The following is a 15,153-nucleotide window of genomic DNA, read 5'->3' on the forward strand; positions in this document are numbered from 1 at the left end:
TCATAAGTGTGCCCAGTGACTGACCCGACAACTGGTTGGTTCCTGCCTTGTGTTTTGTCGCTGCACAGAACAGGAGTAAGTGTATTCTGAAAATGGAGGGATGATCTCGAATAAGAAATCCTGGGCGCAGTGCCTCCTATTATGCCAGCTTTTGCTTGAGTAGATTCATTATTTAGTAAAATCAGGATGCAGACGTATAAGGGGGAATGATTACGTCTCATTATTCCAAATTGGGTTTACAAACAGTGCGCAGTTAAATGTATTCCGTTCACCTGATACAATACACGGGGCTCTTGTATTCGCCTACGTACCGTCACTTTATACGCTAATGGCGCTTTTCGTAAAGCGCACTGTCGGTTACCGTGGAAACCAAGCAGTACACAAGCACGAGCACGAACAACTTTGGCGAGCTTCCGGCACCCGCTTCTCTATTACCTATAGCAACGGCACGCGGAAACGGCCCGGTATCCATGGAAAGCGGATGACGCTTTCTCAGAGAGCGCGCCGCACCTCGCTTCCCCCGAAAAAGAAAGGGACCACCGGTGCCAGGTAAGTCCACCGAGCGACCAGAGGATCGTGCCGAATTTTTTTCGGTGCCAGGCTGTGGCCGACTGGCGTAGTTCTTTGGTGTGCCGCAAAGTTGTGGAGATTCCAAAACACCGCCTTAACAAAAGTGAAATATACAGTTATTCCGTTTAAGGTGGTTTTAGTTCTGTATTAGCAATGGACTTCCAAAATGTTTGACGATAGTTTTGGGGGGAATGCGGGTGATATTTACGGACAGCACGCAAAGTGCAACACTGCGTGTAGAAAGTGGCCGACCTGGAATATAAACGAAACTAAGTAAGCAGCGTCACCGACCGCATCGGTCTTTGGCAGTGGCGAGGCCAGCACAGGAGCGGGCGAGGGGCGCTCGTCCAGGACCCCATCCTAATTTGCAAACGTGACAAAAGAGTCAAACAATATTCTGGTACATCCTAATATAAATATGTTGGAGAATGCACTTTGAAAGCACATCTCGTCTCATCCATGCATCTTACTAACCCGCTTATCCATCATAGCAAGGTCGCGTCCACATGCCATCCTGCTAGAAAACGAGTAAGCTAAATTTCAACTTTAAATTTGCTTCAAGCCCTCCGGGCACTAAATGAGGTCAGAACTGAAATGGAGAAAGTGCAAGAGGAGCAAAGTGACGAACCAGTCTGTCATTTTCCAACCCGCTATATCCTAACACAGGGTGGTCACGGGGGTCTGCTGGAGCCAATCCGAGCCCATCACAGGGCACACACACGCACCTTCACACCAAGCACACACTAGGGACAATTTCGGATCGCCAATGCACCTAACCTGCATGTCTTTGGACTGTGGGAGGAAACAGGAACACCCGAAGGAAATACACAGGAAGCGAACCCATGTCCCCTTACAGCGAGGCAGCAGCGCTACCCACTGCGCCACCGTGCCGCTCGAGGCAGAACGTCCGATGAAGAAATCGGCAGCACAAGAGCGACAGACAGAGACAGACGGGCAGCAAGCGATGAAAACGGCCGTCAGTGGCCCACCACAGTCCACACCAGCGGGCTAATTTGGCACCCGCGATCAGGAAAGAAACTCCGCCGACCGTCGCAGATTCTAAAATCAGACGCGCACCCCGAATGTCTCATCGATTGGGCGGAGTTTGACATTCACACTTGGTGGGGTGCAGACGAACCTTTAAATAATAATAATAGTAATAATAATAATAATAATAACCCCTAACCTTACTGCTACTTATTTACATCACCTTATCCGCAGGCAAAGCGCGTGTATGCGTCAGTGAGCCCTGCACTGGACTGGCACCCATTTTCTGTTTTGTGCCAGGATGAGCACCGTCCAGGCACGACGCCCAATTTAATTAGGAGGGTCTGAACATGGATGGATGGCTACAACCAGCTCTTCATCAACTTTATTTACATCGTGTAATGGGTTCGTGCCTTACCCCCTTAAAAATAAAGATGCCATTGTGGTTCATCAGAGCGATGCCATAGGCAGGGCTGGCACCACCATTAAGGTGAATTAGGCATTTGCCAAGGCCGAAGATCATAAGGGGGTATGGGACACCCAGCCACAAGGGTTAGCTACCAAACAGTCAGTTGGCACACTAATAACCTTGGCCTTGGGCACAAAATAACTGAGCACCAGCAACTGGCCATAGGGGAACCATTTTTGGTTCCCAAAAGAAGCTCCACGTGAAGGTTCCAGAAAGAACCATTAATTTCTTGAGATCAAGAACAGGCTCCATACAGTAAATAACTGTATGTAGATGGCAACAGATTTCTAAAATACCAGTGGCTAAGTTCATGTTTTCTTGATCTGTTAGTGTCCTGCTCACCATGCATTAAAGATTTCAGTGTTCTTCCACATATTAGTATCTTTTTCAACCAACTTCATATGCAAAGAACCCGTCCCAGAATGAAATGCTGCTCTGTCAAGCAATGGCTCTTATGAGGAACCAAACAACCCAGTAAAGAACAACAACCAGCATTTCTGAGTGTGTCCTTGAAGGACAGTGAGAGTTACTGACCGATTATTGAGTCAAAACCATGAAGACGCAAAGTTACAACAGAGAAATATTGTGTTCAGACCCCTTCACTTTCTGGGCGCTTTCCTGTATTGTTGATCTAATTACAAATCCCTTTGGGGATTAATAAAGTATCTATCTATCTATGATATAGTGCCTTTCATATCTATCTATCTATTATATAGTGCCTTTCATATATCTATCTATTATATAGTGCCTTTCACATATCTATCTATCTATCTATCCATCTATTATATAGTGCCTTTCATATATCTATCTATCAATCATATAGTGCCTTCCATATATCTATCTATCTATTATATAGTGCCTTTCATATCTAGCTATTATATAGTGCCTTTCATATATCTATCTTATCTATTATATAGTGCCTTTCAGATCTAGCTATTATATAGTGCCTTTCATATATCTATCGATCTATTATATAGTGCCTTTGAGATCTAGCTATTATATTGTGCCTTTCATATATCTATCTATTATATAGTGCCTTTCATATCTATCTATTATATAGTGCCTTTCATATATCTATCTTATCTAACAATCATATAGTGTCTTCCATATATCTATCGATTTATTATATAGTGCCTTTGAGATCTAGCTATTATATAGTGCCTTTCATATATCTACAGTATCTATCTATTTAAATGGATAAAATGTGCCTTCTTTACACATCAATCTCCACTCAAAAGCCCATTATGACAAAGTGAAGAGTTGTTTTCAGAAAGATTTCCAAATTTATTAAAACTCCAAAGCCCTCATTCTTAGAAGTCTTCAGACTCTTTGTTGTGGCCCTCCAGATTGCGCTCAGGTGTCTCCTGTTTAGTTTTTATTCTCCTTGAGATGTTTCTTGAACTTGATTGGAGTCCACCTGGCGCAAACTGGACATCATTTAGAAAGGTACACAGGTGGACTTGTGTGTAGAAGATCCCAGAATTCATGTCAGGACAAAAAAAAAACAAAAACCAAGTCAGAGGTCCAAGGAATTCTCTGTAGACCTGCACGATCAAATTGTGGTGAGGTGCAGATCAGAGCAAGGGGATGAACTTGTTGTGAAGCTTTGAGTGCCCCCTGGTACACCGTGGCCTCAAGAATTGTGAATTGGAAAAGCTTTGGAACCACAGGGTCGACCAGCCAAAGTGAGTAACCAGCTAAGAACGGCGTTGGTCAGGGAGGTGATCAAGGACCCCCATGGTCACTCGAACACAGCTTTACAAGTCCTCAGCTGAGACAGGAGAATCTGTTGGAAAGACCACCATCTCAGCAGCACTCCGTTTATGGTAGAGCAACTAGATGGAAGCCACTTTTGAGTAAAAGGCATGTGACAGTTTAAAGGACTCTGAGAGCCGAGGAGAAAGAGTCTCTGGTTTGATGAGGCAGAAATTGAACTCCTTGGGCTGAACTCCAAGCACCACATCAGGAGAAGACCAGGAGCTTCTCACCGCCTGCTTAATGCCAACCTGACGGTGAAGTGTGGTGCTAGCAGCATCAGGCTATGGAGACTGGTCAGAATTGAGGGGAGGATGAATGTGGTCAACTACAGAGAGGTCATTTGAAAAGTAAAACTGCACCAGAGTGCCTGTCACCGCAGACTGGAGTGGCCCGTAGACTTCAGCCAAAATTAAACTGGGGGTTCCCGGAGTGGCCCAGCCAAAGCCCACACCTTAAAGTCCATCGAGAAACGTGTGGAGAGAACTGAAGATGGCAGTTTACAGACAATTCTCATCCAGTCTAACGGTGGAAGAAATGGGATCGGCTGCCTAAATCCAGGTGTGCAAAGCTTGTAGAGACTTAGCAGAGAAAACTACTCAAAGCTGCCAAAGGGGCTTCTCCAAAGTGCTGAATTAAGGATCGGAAAACTTCCATGAATGGAAAAAAAAAAACAGTTTTTGCTTTTTAACAGATTCGGAAACCTTTCTAAGAACATGTCTTCACTTTGTTGTCAGGGGCTACTGCATGAGACTGATGGGCAAAAAGCACACATGTATCGATATAAAATAAAATCTACAACACAACAAAGTGTGCAGAAAGTGACGGGGTCTCCATACATCCTGAATCCACTAATCACATCGTCTACTCGGTGCTGAGGTGTCACCCGTCACATGGCTGCACTCGGGTCCTAATCTGGGATCCTGAGTTGGTTTGTCATGTGGTGGCCGCGGCAATGCGCTGTATCAGCGTGTGCTCCTAACCTCCTCCTCCTCCTACTCCATGAAACTTAATTTGGATTAAGCAAGTTTAGAAATGGATAATAGTAATCACAAAAATAATCATGCAATAAAACATTTTTAAACCTGCTTAATCCAGTTTAGGTCATTTTGGAGGGGAACTGGGGCCTGTCTTGGGAACATCAGGTGCGAGACAAGAGCCAAGCCTGGATGGGGTCCACTACAGGAACTTCTCTCACACTCACAGGGGGACGTGGAAGGAAAACCACAGCAATCAGAAAAAAAAGCCTTACAGACACATAGATAGATAGAGAAAAGGCACTATATAATAGACAGACAGACGGACAGACGCACACAATATACACCAGAATGACTAAAAAGGAGGAAAACTTAAAAAGAATTAAAATTTCTGACTTGGCACGCCCAGTCCCATTGAGGCGCTATACAGGTGTATTGCTGTTGGCTTTACCTGGCTGGAACGCCTCAATCATTGAAGGACCGGGGGAGAGAGCATATTTCGGACACTATCTCCCCAAGAATCCTAGAGGGCAGCCCTCCTGGTCTGCTGGGGCCCATGGCCACCGCCAAGGGGGCACCTGGACATTTCCTGAGCCCTATTTAGCAGCACTTCCGGCAAACCCGGAAATGTTGGCGGAAGAAGCTCGTTGGACACCTGGAGTCCTGCCGGGTGTTCTATAAAAAGGAGCCAGAGTCGGGAGGAGGTGGACAAAGCTTGCCAGGAGGAGTGGAGGTGGAAGGATTAAGAAAGAGAGAGAGAGAGAGAGATGAAGAAGAGGAAGAAGAAGAAGAAGAAGAGAACTGTGCATTGGTGCTGTGTTTGCACGGTGTTGCTGTTAAGGAAACGAGACAAAAGTGTGTGCTGTGTGGGACTGGGAACTCGTGTCTCTGACTGTCTGTGTTGGGTGGCTGGAGCACTCTGGTGGTTCACAAAAGATAGATAGATAGATAGATAGATAGATAGATAGATAGATACTATATGATAGATAGATAGATAGATAGATAGATAATGAAAGGCACTATATGATAGATAGACAGATATGAAAGGCACTATATGATAGACAGATAGATAGATAGATAGATAGATAGATAGATAGATAGATAGATAGATAGATAGATAGATATGAAAGGCACTATATGATAGATAGATAGATAGATAGATAGATAGATAGATAGATATTGGTATATATAGGAGCCCCCCCATCCCATTTCTCGACCCACTTCTATGGAGTAATTCATTTTCTGAAAGTCCTCAGTGTGTGTGTGTGTGTGTGTGTGTGTGTCACAGGGAGGATGTGTAGCTTTGTTCATAATGGCACTCGGTTTGGTTTTCATTCTCTCCTTCACCACGACCACCAGGGGGTCCAGAATGTGTAGCATAGCTGAGCCTGCCCTTTTAATTACCTTGTTGATTCGGTGGTCCTCTCGTCACGTGATGTTACCACACCGAGTTGTAGAAGATGTGAAGGATGTCACTTCCCACATTACCAGCACACAGTCTCCTAAGTAAGAAGAGCCCACTCTGCCCTTTCTTCTTAAACCCCCTGTGTTCGAGTCCAGCTTACCCTGTCACTGATGTCGTTGATCATCAGCACACTCCTCCATTTTCTTACTCGGGCACACATTGTGTTGTGTTCGTAGGCCGAATATTTCGACGTGCTGTACTCTCCTAACGCAGAATGGCTCAAATGTTAACTACCGTCCTCCAGGGTTATGGGATGTACCATCTCAGAGAATATGGGGAAGGAGTTTCCTGCAAACAGTCAGCTAGCTAGACAGATAGATCGGTGGTACTTCATTTGTCCCAAGGTGTCATGACAGCTGCTAAAGAGAGCAGGAGAAGGACAGTAAACTGGTCAGGAAATGTGTGCCCGGGTTCTTTAATATCTGAAGACAGCAGCATCTGGCGTCCCTCCTTTACATGTTCACTGGCACGAGGCCCCCCCACCGCGATTGGAACGGCCCTGGAAACTCTAGAAAACTCTCCACTCCATTCTGGCAAGTTCTATTCTGAGAAGGAGAGACACATGAGGTGGTGCCACATTCAGATTGCCAGCCGTCAGTTGTGGTGCCCCTGCTGTCCACGGTGAGACTGACCTGCCTGCCAACCTCGACATGCTTGACGTTTTATTACTTTGCTTTAGTGTGTCAGTTTTAATGTAGCGATGAAGACGCTAAGTTAATCCATAATCCTGGTTCAATGGGTCTTCTTTTAGGTCATGTGCATTGGGACGTCCCCAGCTTTCTCTCGTGTTGTGCCCCTCTGGTGTTCGTGTGACCGCTGACTTCAATAAAGTCTCTCTCTATGCCTTCTGTTACTTTCTCAGCAGAACACGTCTCCTTGCAAAGCGTCACCTGACCTCACCGCACTGGTGGGCAGAGCAAATGTGAGGGGCTGTGGCCACGACACGGGATGGGGGTCTCCTAATCAACTTGGAGTGCTGGTCTGCTGCGCCCCAATGTGGTGTTGTGAATTGTTGCCGATTTGCTGGGAAGTGGAGCCCCTTTAACCGTCATTGGTGTCCCACCTGGTGACAGTGACAAAGACTTTGTTTTATATTTCATTTCAATCCTTGAGGTTAGAGATGTAGTCCAGATGAACAACAGCACGCTTTACGGGGTGTTGTAATGTGCAGCCGATGTCTGGACTCAAAGGAAATTAAAAAAAAAAATGTCTCCATGACCACAGGTAGGACCCACCATGGTGAAGAGACCACAAAATGGGATGTAAAGAGACCGAGGGGTGAACAGCTGACCAGAAGCATTTCATATTATAAACGTGAACAGCTCCACTCAAGTCCTATAGTAATGCCCTTTAGGACCTCAGGCGACGCTTATTTCAGAGGAAGGTACCTTCTTGAGGGGGGCATCATCACGGCGGACTCAGGGTCCATAAATCTGTACAAGGCCAACTTCAGCTTTGCTTTCCGACGAGACACAGCCCAGGCTCTTTGCTAGACCCCCATACACAAGGATGGCCCAGCAGTGAAGTGTGACTGGGGCTACCCGAGGTAACATGTGACCCTGTGCTTGGGGGGTCTTAATTGGAATGACGGCCGTGCAGATGGGAGGTGTGAGAAGGTGTGTGCACTGCGCCTATAACATAAAGTCAAATGTTTGTAAGGGAAGCATCCTTGGGCTCAGCGGTCCATCATAGGCCTCAGTCACAGACACTTGAAGGGTAGTCAAGAATCTGGGGACGTAAGAAGAAAAGTGAAGTACCAGGCTGAAAGCCAAGGCAGTGACGGGGAGAGTGTGAAAACAAGCAAACGCAGAGTGGGTGTAGGATTTGGATATGGGACATGTACAGTAAGACACGGGAACTGGCCAAGTCGTCAGTATGCCACATTAATATCCATCCATCCATCCATCCATCCATTATCCAACCCTCTATAGGGTCACGGGGGTCTGCTGGAGGCAATCCCAGCCAACACAGAGTGCAAGGCAGGAAACAAACCCCGGGCTGGGTGCCAGCCCACCGCAGGGCACGCACACACAAGGGACAATTTAGGATCGCCAATCCACCTAACCTGCATGCCTTTGGACTTTGGGAGGAAACCCACGCAGACACGGGGAGGACAAGCAAACTCCACACAGGGAAGCGAACCCGAGTCTCCTAACTGCAAGGCAGCAGCGCCACCGTGCCGCCCACATGTAATATAATATAAGAATAAGTGTCAGGGTATCTGTCTGTGTTTCCGTCCAGTTGCTACGTCTCCGTCATTTCAACAGATAGTGCATCTCAAACATTAATGCTGCTTTTGTGAATCCCTTATCAAATGGCATATGACAGACAATCCGCATGCATTCCATTTCTCATGCCACCAGGCGGTGCTTCACAAACATAAGTAGCAATGCATTTTATTACAATCTTCATTACAAAATGAGAGCGCAGTGCAAACATCAACTTTAACAACAGTACTTCGATTTCAACCTGTCTTAGCTCAATTAGTCCACCTTAATAAAAGAATATGTGTCTGTCCAGTTGCTGTCATTCCAACAGATGGCGCATCACAAACATCTGTAGTAATAAATGCACTGCAACTTTTAACACTGCTTTTGTGAATCCCATACCAAAGGGAATGAATAAAACACACACTGTGTGCAGATAGCATTTCTCATTCCAACAGATAGCATATCCAAAACATGTGCAGTAATATATTTTATTACTACAAATATCTGTATGTACCATCTGTTGGAATGAGAGATGCAATGCATTTTATTAATACATGCAGTACAAAATACATTTCTATAGTTAGTGCACTGTGAATGTTAACAATGAGGTCTGTGCTAATTAATTAGATTTCAACCCATAATATAATATATAATATAGTATAATAAAATATAATATTGTATAGTATAGTATAATATAATATAATATTGTATAATATAATATAGTATAGTATAATAAAATATAATATATTAGTATAATATAATATAGTATAGTATAATATAATATAATATAATATAGTATAATATAATATAGCATAATATAATATAATATAATATAATATAATATAATATAATATAATGACTGCCATGGGCTGGCACCCTCCCCAGGGTTTGTTTCCTGCCTTGCGCCCTGTGTTGGCTGGGATTGGCTCCAGCAGACCCCTGTGACCCTGTAGTTAGGATTCAGCAGGTTGGATACTGGATGGATAATATAATGAATAACTGAACACTCCCTAGTCCGTTATGTTTTACGTTTTAATCATTGGGGTCTTCCACTGCAGCACTCAAAGCCAAAGTTGCTTCACTGCATGTTTGACACAAAATCTGGGAATTTCCTAATCCCCTTTTTTTTCCTCCTATCTTTTTGCAGATTAAATGCAGCACAATGTTCAAAAGTATGCAAAGACATCATCAGGTCATCACCGACGGCCAATACATGCAGGAGATTCAACGTAAAATGGACACGGATTATCAGGTGCAGCAGGAAAGGAAGAAAGGCAAACGCATACGTGACGGGGAAATGAAAGCTTTACATTTGCAAAATGTTAAAGGATGAACGTTTTATTGTCACCTTAGAGAGAGCGAGAGAGAGAGAATGTTGCATTTGTGATATAAAGAAGTTCCTCTTTCTGTTACCTTATTTTTTTTTTTTTTTTATAGCTAACCCTGCGCAAGCAAGAGAAAGAGCGGGCAGAGGCAGAGCTGACAAGAGAAAAATTCAGGAAGCAAAAGGCGAAGTGCAACTCACCGACCAAATACGTGACCCGCAACTACGAGAGACCCTGGGCTCTGGGAATGTCCGCGTCCCGAAAGGTAATCTTGAATAAAACAAGAGAAAAGCGCTGTTAGTGAAACAAAACACACACACACACACATATATATATATATATATACATACATATACATATATATATATATATATATATATATATACATATACATATATATATATATACATATATATATATATATACATATATATATATATATATATACATATATATATATATATATACATATATATATACATATATATATATATATATATATATATATATATATATATATATATATATATATATACATATACATATATACATATATATATATATATACATATACATATACATATATATATATATAGTACAGGCCAAAAGTTTGGACCCACCTCCTCATTAAATATGTTTTCTTTATTTTCATGACCATTTCCAGCACTCCATCACTCTCCTTCTTGGTCAAATAGCCCTTACACAGCCTGTAGGTGTGTTTGAGGTCATTGTCCTGTTGAAAAATAAATGATCGTCCAACTAACCTGACTTCTGCACAACACAACTGCTGGTCCTAACCCCATTGATAAAGCAAGAAATTCCACTAAATAACCCTGATAAGGCACACCTGTGAAGTGAAAACCGACTACCTGTTGAAGCTCATCGAGAGAATGCCAAGAGTGTGCAAAGCAGTAATCAGAGCAAAGGGTGGCTGTTTTGAAGAAACTAGAATATAAAACATGTTTTCAGTTATTTCACCTTTTTGTTAAGTACATAACTCCACATGTGTTCATTCAAAGTTTTGATGCCTTCAGTGAGAATCTACCAATGTAAATGGGCATGAAAATAAAGAAGACACATTGAATGAGGAGGTGTCTCCACACTTTTGGCCTGTACTGTATGTATGCATGTATGTGTGTATATATATATATATATATATATATATATATATATATATATATATATATATATATATATATATATATATGAGAGAGACAGAGAGAGTAAAACAGACAGACAGACAGACAGAGAGAGAGAGAGAGAGTTACGCTGTTCCCAGTAATACGTACATAGTGTATTATAATATGTTCTGTGGTCGTACTGTATGTATATATATATATATATATATATATATATATATATATATATATATATATATATATATATATATATATAGTCACTGTAACAAACCCTTTATTAGAAAGAAAATTGCTGTATAATACCTAACAGAATAATCAATAGCAAAAGTAAATAACAAAGTATTTAACAGAAAGAAAGAAAGAAAAATGTAACTTTTGTTGTACAGTTAAATAATGAAACTAAAAGAATTTCGTAAATGTTAACGAGAAAGGAGGAGTAAAGGGAAAAGCTAGCTCTCTCAAGAAAGACAGAAAGAAAGAAAGAAAGAAAGAAAGAGAGTTTTGAATTTTAAATACACCTTTTATTAATCAACAGCAGTCATTACAAAAACATGAAAACATCAAAAAAGAGAAATCCTTACATATCCTACGACTGTGCACTATGGCATAGTTTGATCGAGTAGTTACGTCACAGTAGGAAAACAAAAAACCAAATCCTCACTGACAGTTTTACAGATTGCATTTTGTACACCATTGTTCCATAAATATTTGCAAATTTGCAAAAGAAAAGAAAGAAAGCAATTCATTTACTTTTCACTTTTATTGCTGAAAATGTGAAGTTCAGTCAATTTAAGTAATAACGTGTTTAAAAAATGAGAAACTGTATAAAGTTCAGATGCAAGCAAAGAAAGAAAGAAAATTGTTAAATGGCGCCTTTCACGATAAACAATACCAAAAGTAAATAACAATGCATTTACGATGAAAGAAAGAAAGAAAAGAAAGAAAGGAGACCTGCAGAATGCATTTTTTTAAGGTGAGAATGGCAGGTTGTTAAAAGTAGGCGAGAGGCACCCCTGCGTGGTCCGAGACGCCTGATGCCACCTGGGATGCCGCTGACCTCTTCAGGTGTCGACTAATTCAATTAATTCATCTTCTGCCTCAGGAGTTTCCGTCTCGGCCTGTTCAATATCCATGTGGACTTTGCATGTTCTCCTCATGGCCGCTTGAGATTTCCGGGTACTTTTTATTTTTAATTTGGTTTTTTTTGTTGTTGTCGTTCCCCCTCAGCCAACCCCAAACTCACTGACGGGTACTTGGCGAGTCTTCATCAGCTGACTGCGCCTGTGGGTCCTCAAGAGTTTCTCGGCCTTTTTTGGTGTTGCAATCCCACACTATCCCTCCCAGGAGAGCAGGATCGTCAGAGCCGATGGGTTGGATTCACGCGCGATCCTTGGCGCGGTGTCCCACTACCATGATAAATGATGCCAATTTGTGCCCCCTGTGGTTGAGGAGCACTGCTGTAATGGACTGGCGTCAGCCCAGGGTTAGAAGCTCGTGCTTACCTTAGTGGATGTAAAGTGGATGGAAGGCTTTTACAGCCCTGGTACAGTCGAAGACTTCCTTTAGAATTTTCCGTATAAAACAGCCCATAGTGAGCAGTGTAATTATTCAACTGGAATAAAAAAAAAAGATGAGTCCCCTTGAACTATGGATGTTAAATGGGCGTTTTTTTTTTCCCTTTTTTTATCCTGTACCCTGTCACAACCTATTAAAGTAGCTGTCATGTCTACTCCTACAGTGAACCTTTCTTCCTCTAATTACTTTAACCTTCTCCGGTGTAAGCCTTGATTGGTCTTCACTGGCCTGAGCTGTGACTTCATTCAGACGAGCACAAAGCCCAGACTGAACGTTTCTCCTCCTCCTCCTCCTCCTCTCTCGCTCTTCCCTGAGCTGCCATTACAGCTGTCCTTGCCTTTTGTCTCCGCAGCTTGCCGACTACACCAGTGCGAACGAAGGGCACTTGCTAAACAAAGGATCTGCGTCTCGCCTTCCTGCTTTACCCAACAAAGGCGAAATCAAGAGGCATAAACTGGCAGCTGCTTCAAAGAAACCGGAGAAAAAGCCGTGTGGGTGCCCCCCAGCCAACCGGCCATGTGAGCGACACTTCTGTTTGTTTATGGGGCCTTAAAGTGTTCAGTAGCAGCCAATTTAAAAAAAAGATGGCGGCAGCTGGCAAAAGGCTCCTGTTGTATAAAGAAAAAAACGAATGACAAGTCTTATCAGAAACGAAAAGAACAAAAACCAGGAAGCGTTTGAGAGCTAATGAAAAATATAAGAAAAGCTAAATAAGATTTGAATAATTCTGACTCGATGAGTTCACTTGGGTCTTGGCAGCGAGCGTTTTGCAGGATGCGTCGACTTCCATTTTCCGATTTGCCAAAAACACAGTGGAGGGTCTTTAGTTTTAATGGCGCCGTGGAAACTCAGCGTCTGACTGCACAGTTTGGAGCAAACTGTCAAAAAATAGCAACGGTGCCAGTAAGGTCGTCTTTTGTTGGCGTGTAGGCTGTGCCACGTGTTGGAGTCACGCTGCTCCACTTAACATCCTCAATAGGACGATTTTGACAAGGCGGGGACGAATTTGTCTTTTACTTCAAGTCATTACAAACAGCATTGGCGTTTACAGACTGCACATTTACGAAGCCCCCCTGCAATCCAATCAACTCTGATCATTTTGGGGTCATTTGCTCCCTGTGAACGTGTCGTCATCGACAAATGAAAAGTCTGAATTCATGTAGGCCTCTTAATTCGCAGTGTTCGTAAGAAACGTAAGATTTTACAAGTACATAATAAACGAGAATAGCTGCGTCAAATATTTGAAATAGTCTTGACCTTTAATGAACATTTGTCATTGGTCACCCTCTGATGGCGGTCCATTGAGGGCTAGAAAAGGGTCAAAAATCTCTCTATATAATCTTCATTTGGGTCTTGATCTTTGTTTGTCCGCGAATGAATCAGAAGAAGAAGCACTAGATGGCAGTAGAGAGACAACTAAAACACAGGCATTGCATTAAGAATCTCCTCCAGGCTTATACTACTGAAGACTGTAATACGCCAGTCACACCTCAAAACACAGACATTCAAACTAAACAAATTGTTGTGCTTTAAATGAACTCAAGAGATCTTCATTTAGATCTTGATCTTTGTTTGTCCGCGAATTCCACACATGCATAGACCACCTTCAAGTTTAGTACGTCGTTGTTACTCACGGATGTCAACAACCATGTCAGGGCCTCAAACTCCAACCAGTTTCACTCCAACCAGCAGCGTAATGAGGCGCCGATTCTCGTTAATTAAACTCGTTCTTCACTTCTGTGGCTTGGTGCTGCTCTTGTGGTGCATTAACAGACGTGTCCGAAATTGTGGATTTTCTCTTTTCTAAGAGCACCGTTAAAATTTTTGTGGACCTGAGCAGATCGACATTCCTTAGACCTTCACCTTTCTTTATTTTCAGATATCGTAAGATGGACACCAGTTGTTTTGGCTCATTTTTATATCTCATTATTGTTTGGCTGCTAATTAAGGACAAAGAAACAAGGGGTCTGAGTCTTCAAGAGCAAGTCAATTAAAATGAATTCAAAAGAAGTTAATTAGCAGCAAAAACAGGTCACTCATTAAGAAAAGGGTGAGAATGAAAACCTGCAGCCACTGCGGCCCTCCAGGACCGGACTTGGTGACCCCCTGCTCTAAAACACACGTAGCTCTGATCTCTCTCTCTCTCAAAAATGTCAGACATTACTCCTTAACAATCTCTAGATGATAATGTCTGCTGGACAAACGGGTATCGCCGGAATAACGAAAGGGGTGGTGGACAGTGTTACGCTGGTTAGCTCCTGAGGCCTGGTTAGAGAATGAGATTGCCGAAGATAAAAGGTACGTGCCAACGTAACATATGAATGAAAGAAAGACAGTGGGTAAAATGAATGACAACGTAACGGCACGTTCCGGAAATTATTATCGTTACGCTGTAGCGGGCGAGTGCTGCTCGACTCACAGTTGTACCGTGGCTTGCTCACATGTCAGTGAAGTGATCCCTATTTATGCTTTAAAGAGCCTGGATACCTATGTGTCCCCCTTTTATAACCATTGCTCCGTGTATATTGCCCTACTCTTTGGATTGCCACAAAGCAACCTGCGAGATTGGAGAAAGAGATTGTGAGTGAAACGACAGCGTCGTGAAAACGAGACGGACTGTGAGCAGACAGAAACAGAAATGCTCCTACACCACCACATGATTACGATTCGGACAGTGATTC

The 15,153-nt window shown here is 42.7% G+C and overlaps 1 protein-coding gene across 2 annotated transcripts in view; it reads left to right on the forward strand.

The window, feature by feature from the left end:
• Positions 1 to 416: 416 nt before the first annotated feature.
• The window catches only part of LOC120517330 (E3 ubiquitin-protein ligase MARCHF7-like), a 37,728-nt gene continuing 22,991 nt past the window's right edge, over positions 417 to 15,153 (forward strand). The window contains exons 1-4 of one of the 2 annotated variants that reach the window (XM_039739559.1): positions 417 to 549; positions 9,581 to 9,685; positions 9,871 to 10,023; positions 12,825 to 12,990. In XM_039739559.1, coding sequence (XP_039595493.1) covers positions 9,596 to 9,685; positions 9,871 to 10,023; positions 12,825 to 12,990 — 409 coding nt within the window. In that variant the 5' untranslated portion in view covers positions 417 to 549; positions 9,581 to 9,595. The remainder of the gene's footprint in view (positions 550 to 9,580; positions 9,686 to 9,870; positions 10,024 to 12,824; positions 12,991 to 15,153) is intronic. The other variant, XM_039739560.1, reaches the window with a different exon arrangement.

Source organism: Polypterus senegalus, chromosome 17, assembly GCF_016835505.1.
Source record: "Polypterus senegalus isolate Bchr_013 chromosome 17, ASM1683550v1, whole genome shotgun sequence".
Taxonomy (NCBI): Eukaryota; Metazoa; Chordata; class Cladistia; order Polypteriformes; family Polypteridae; genus Polypterus; species Polypterus senegalus.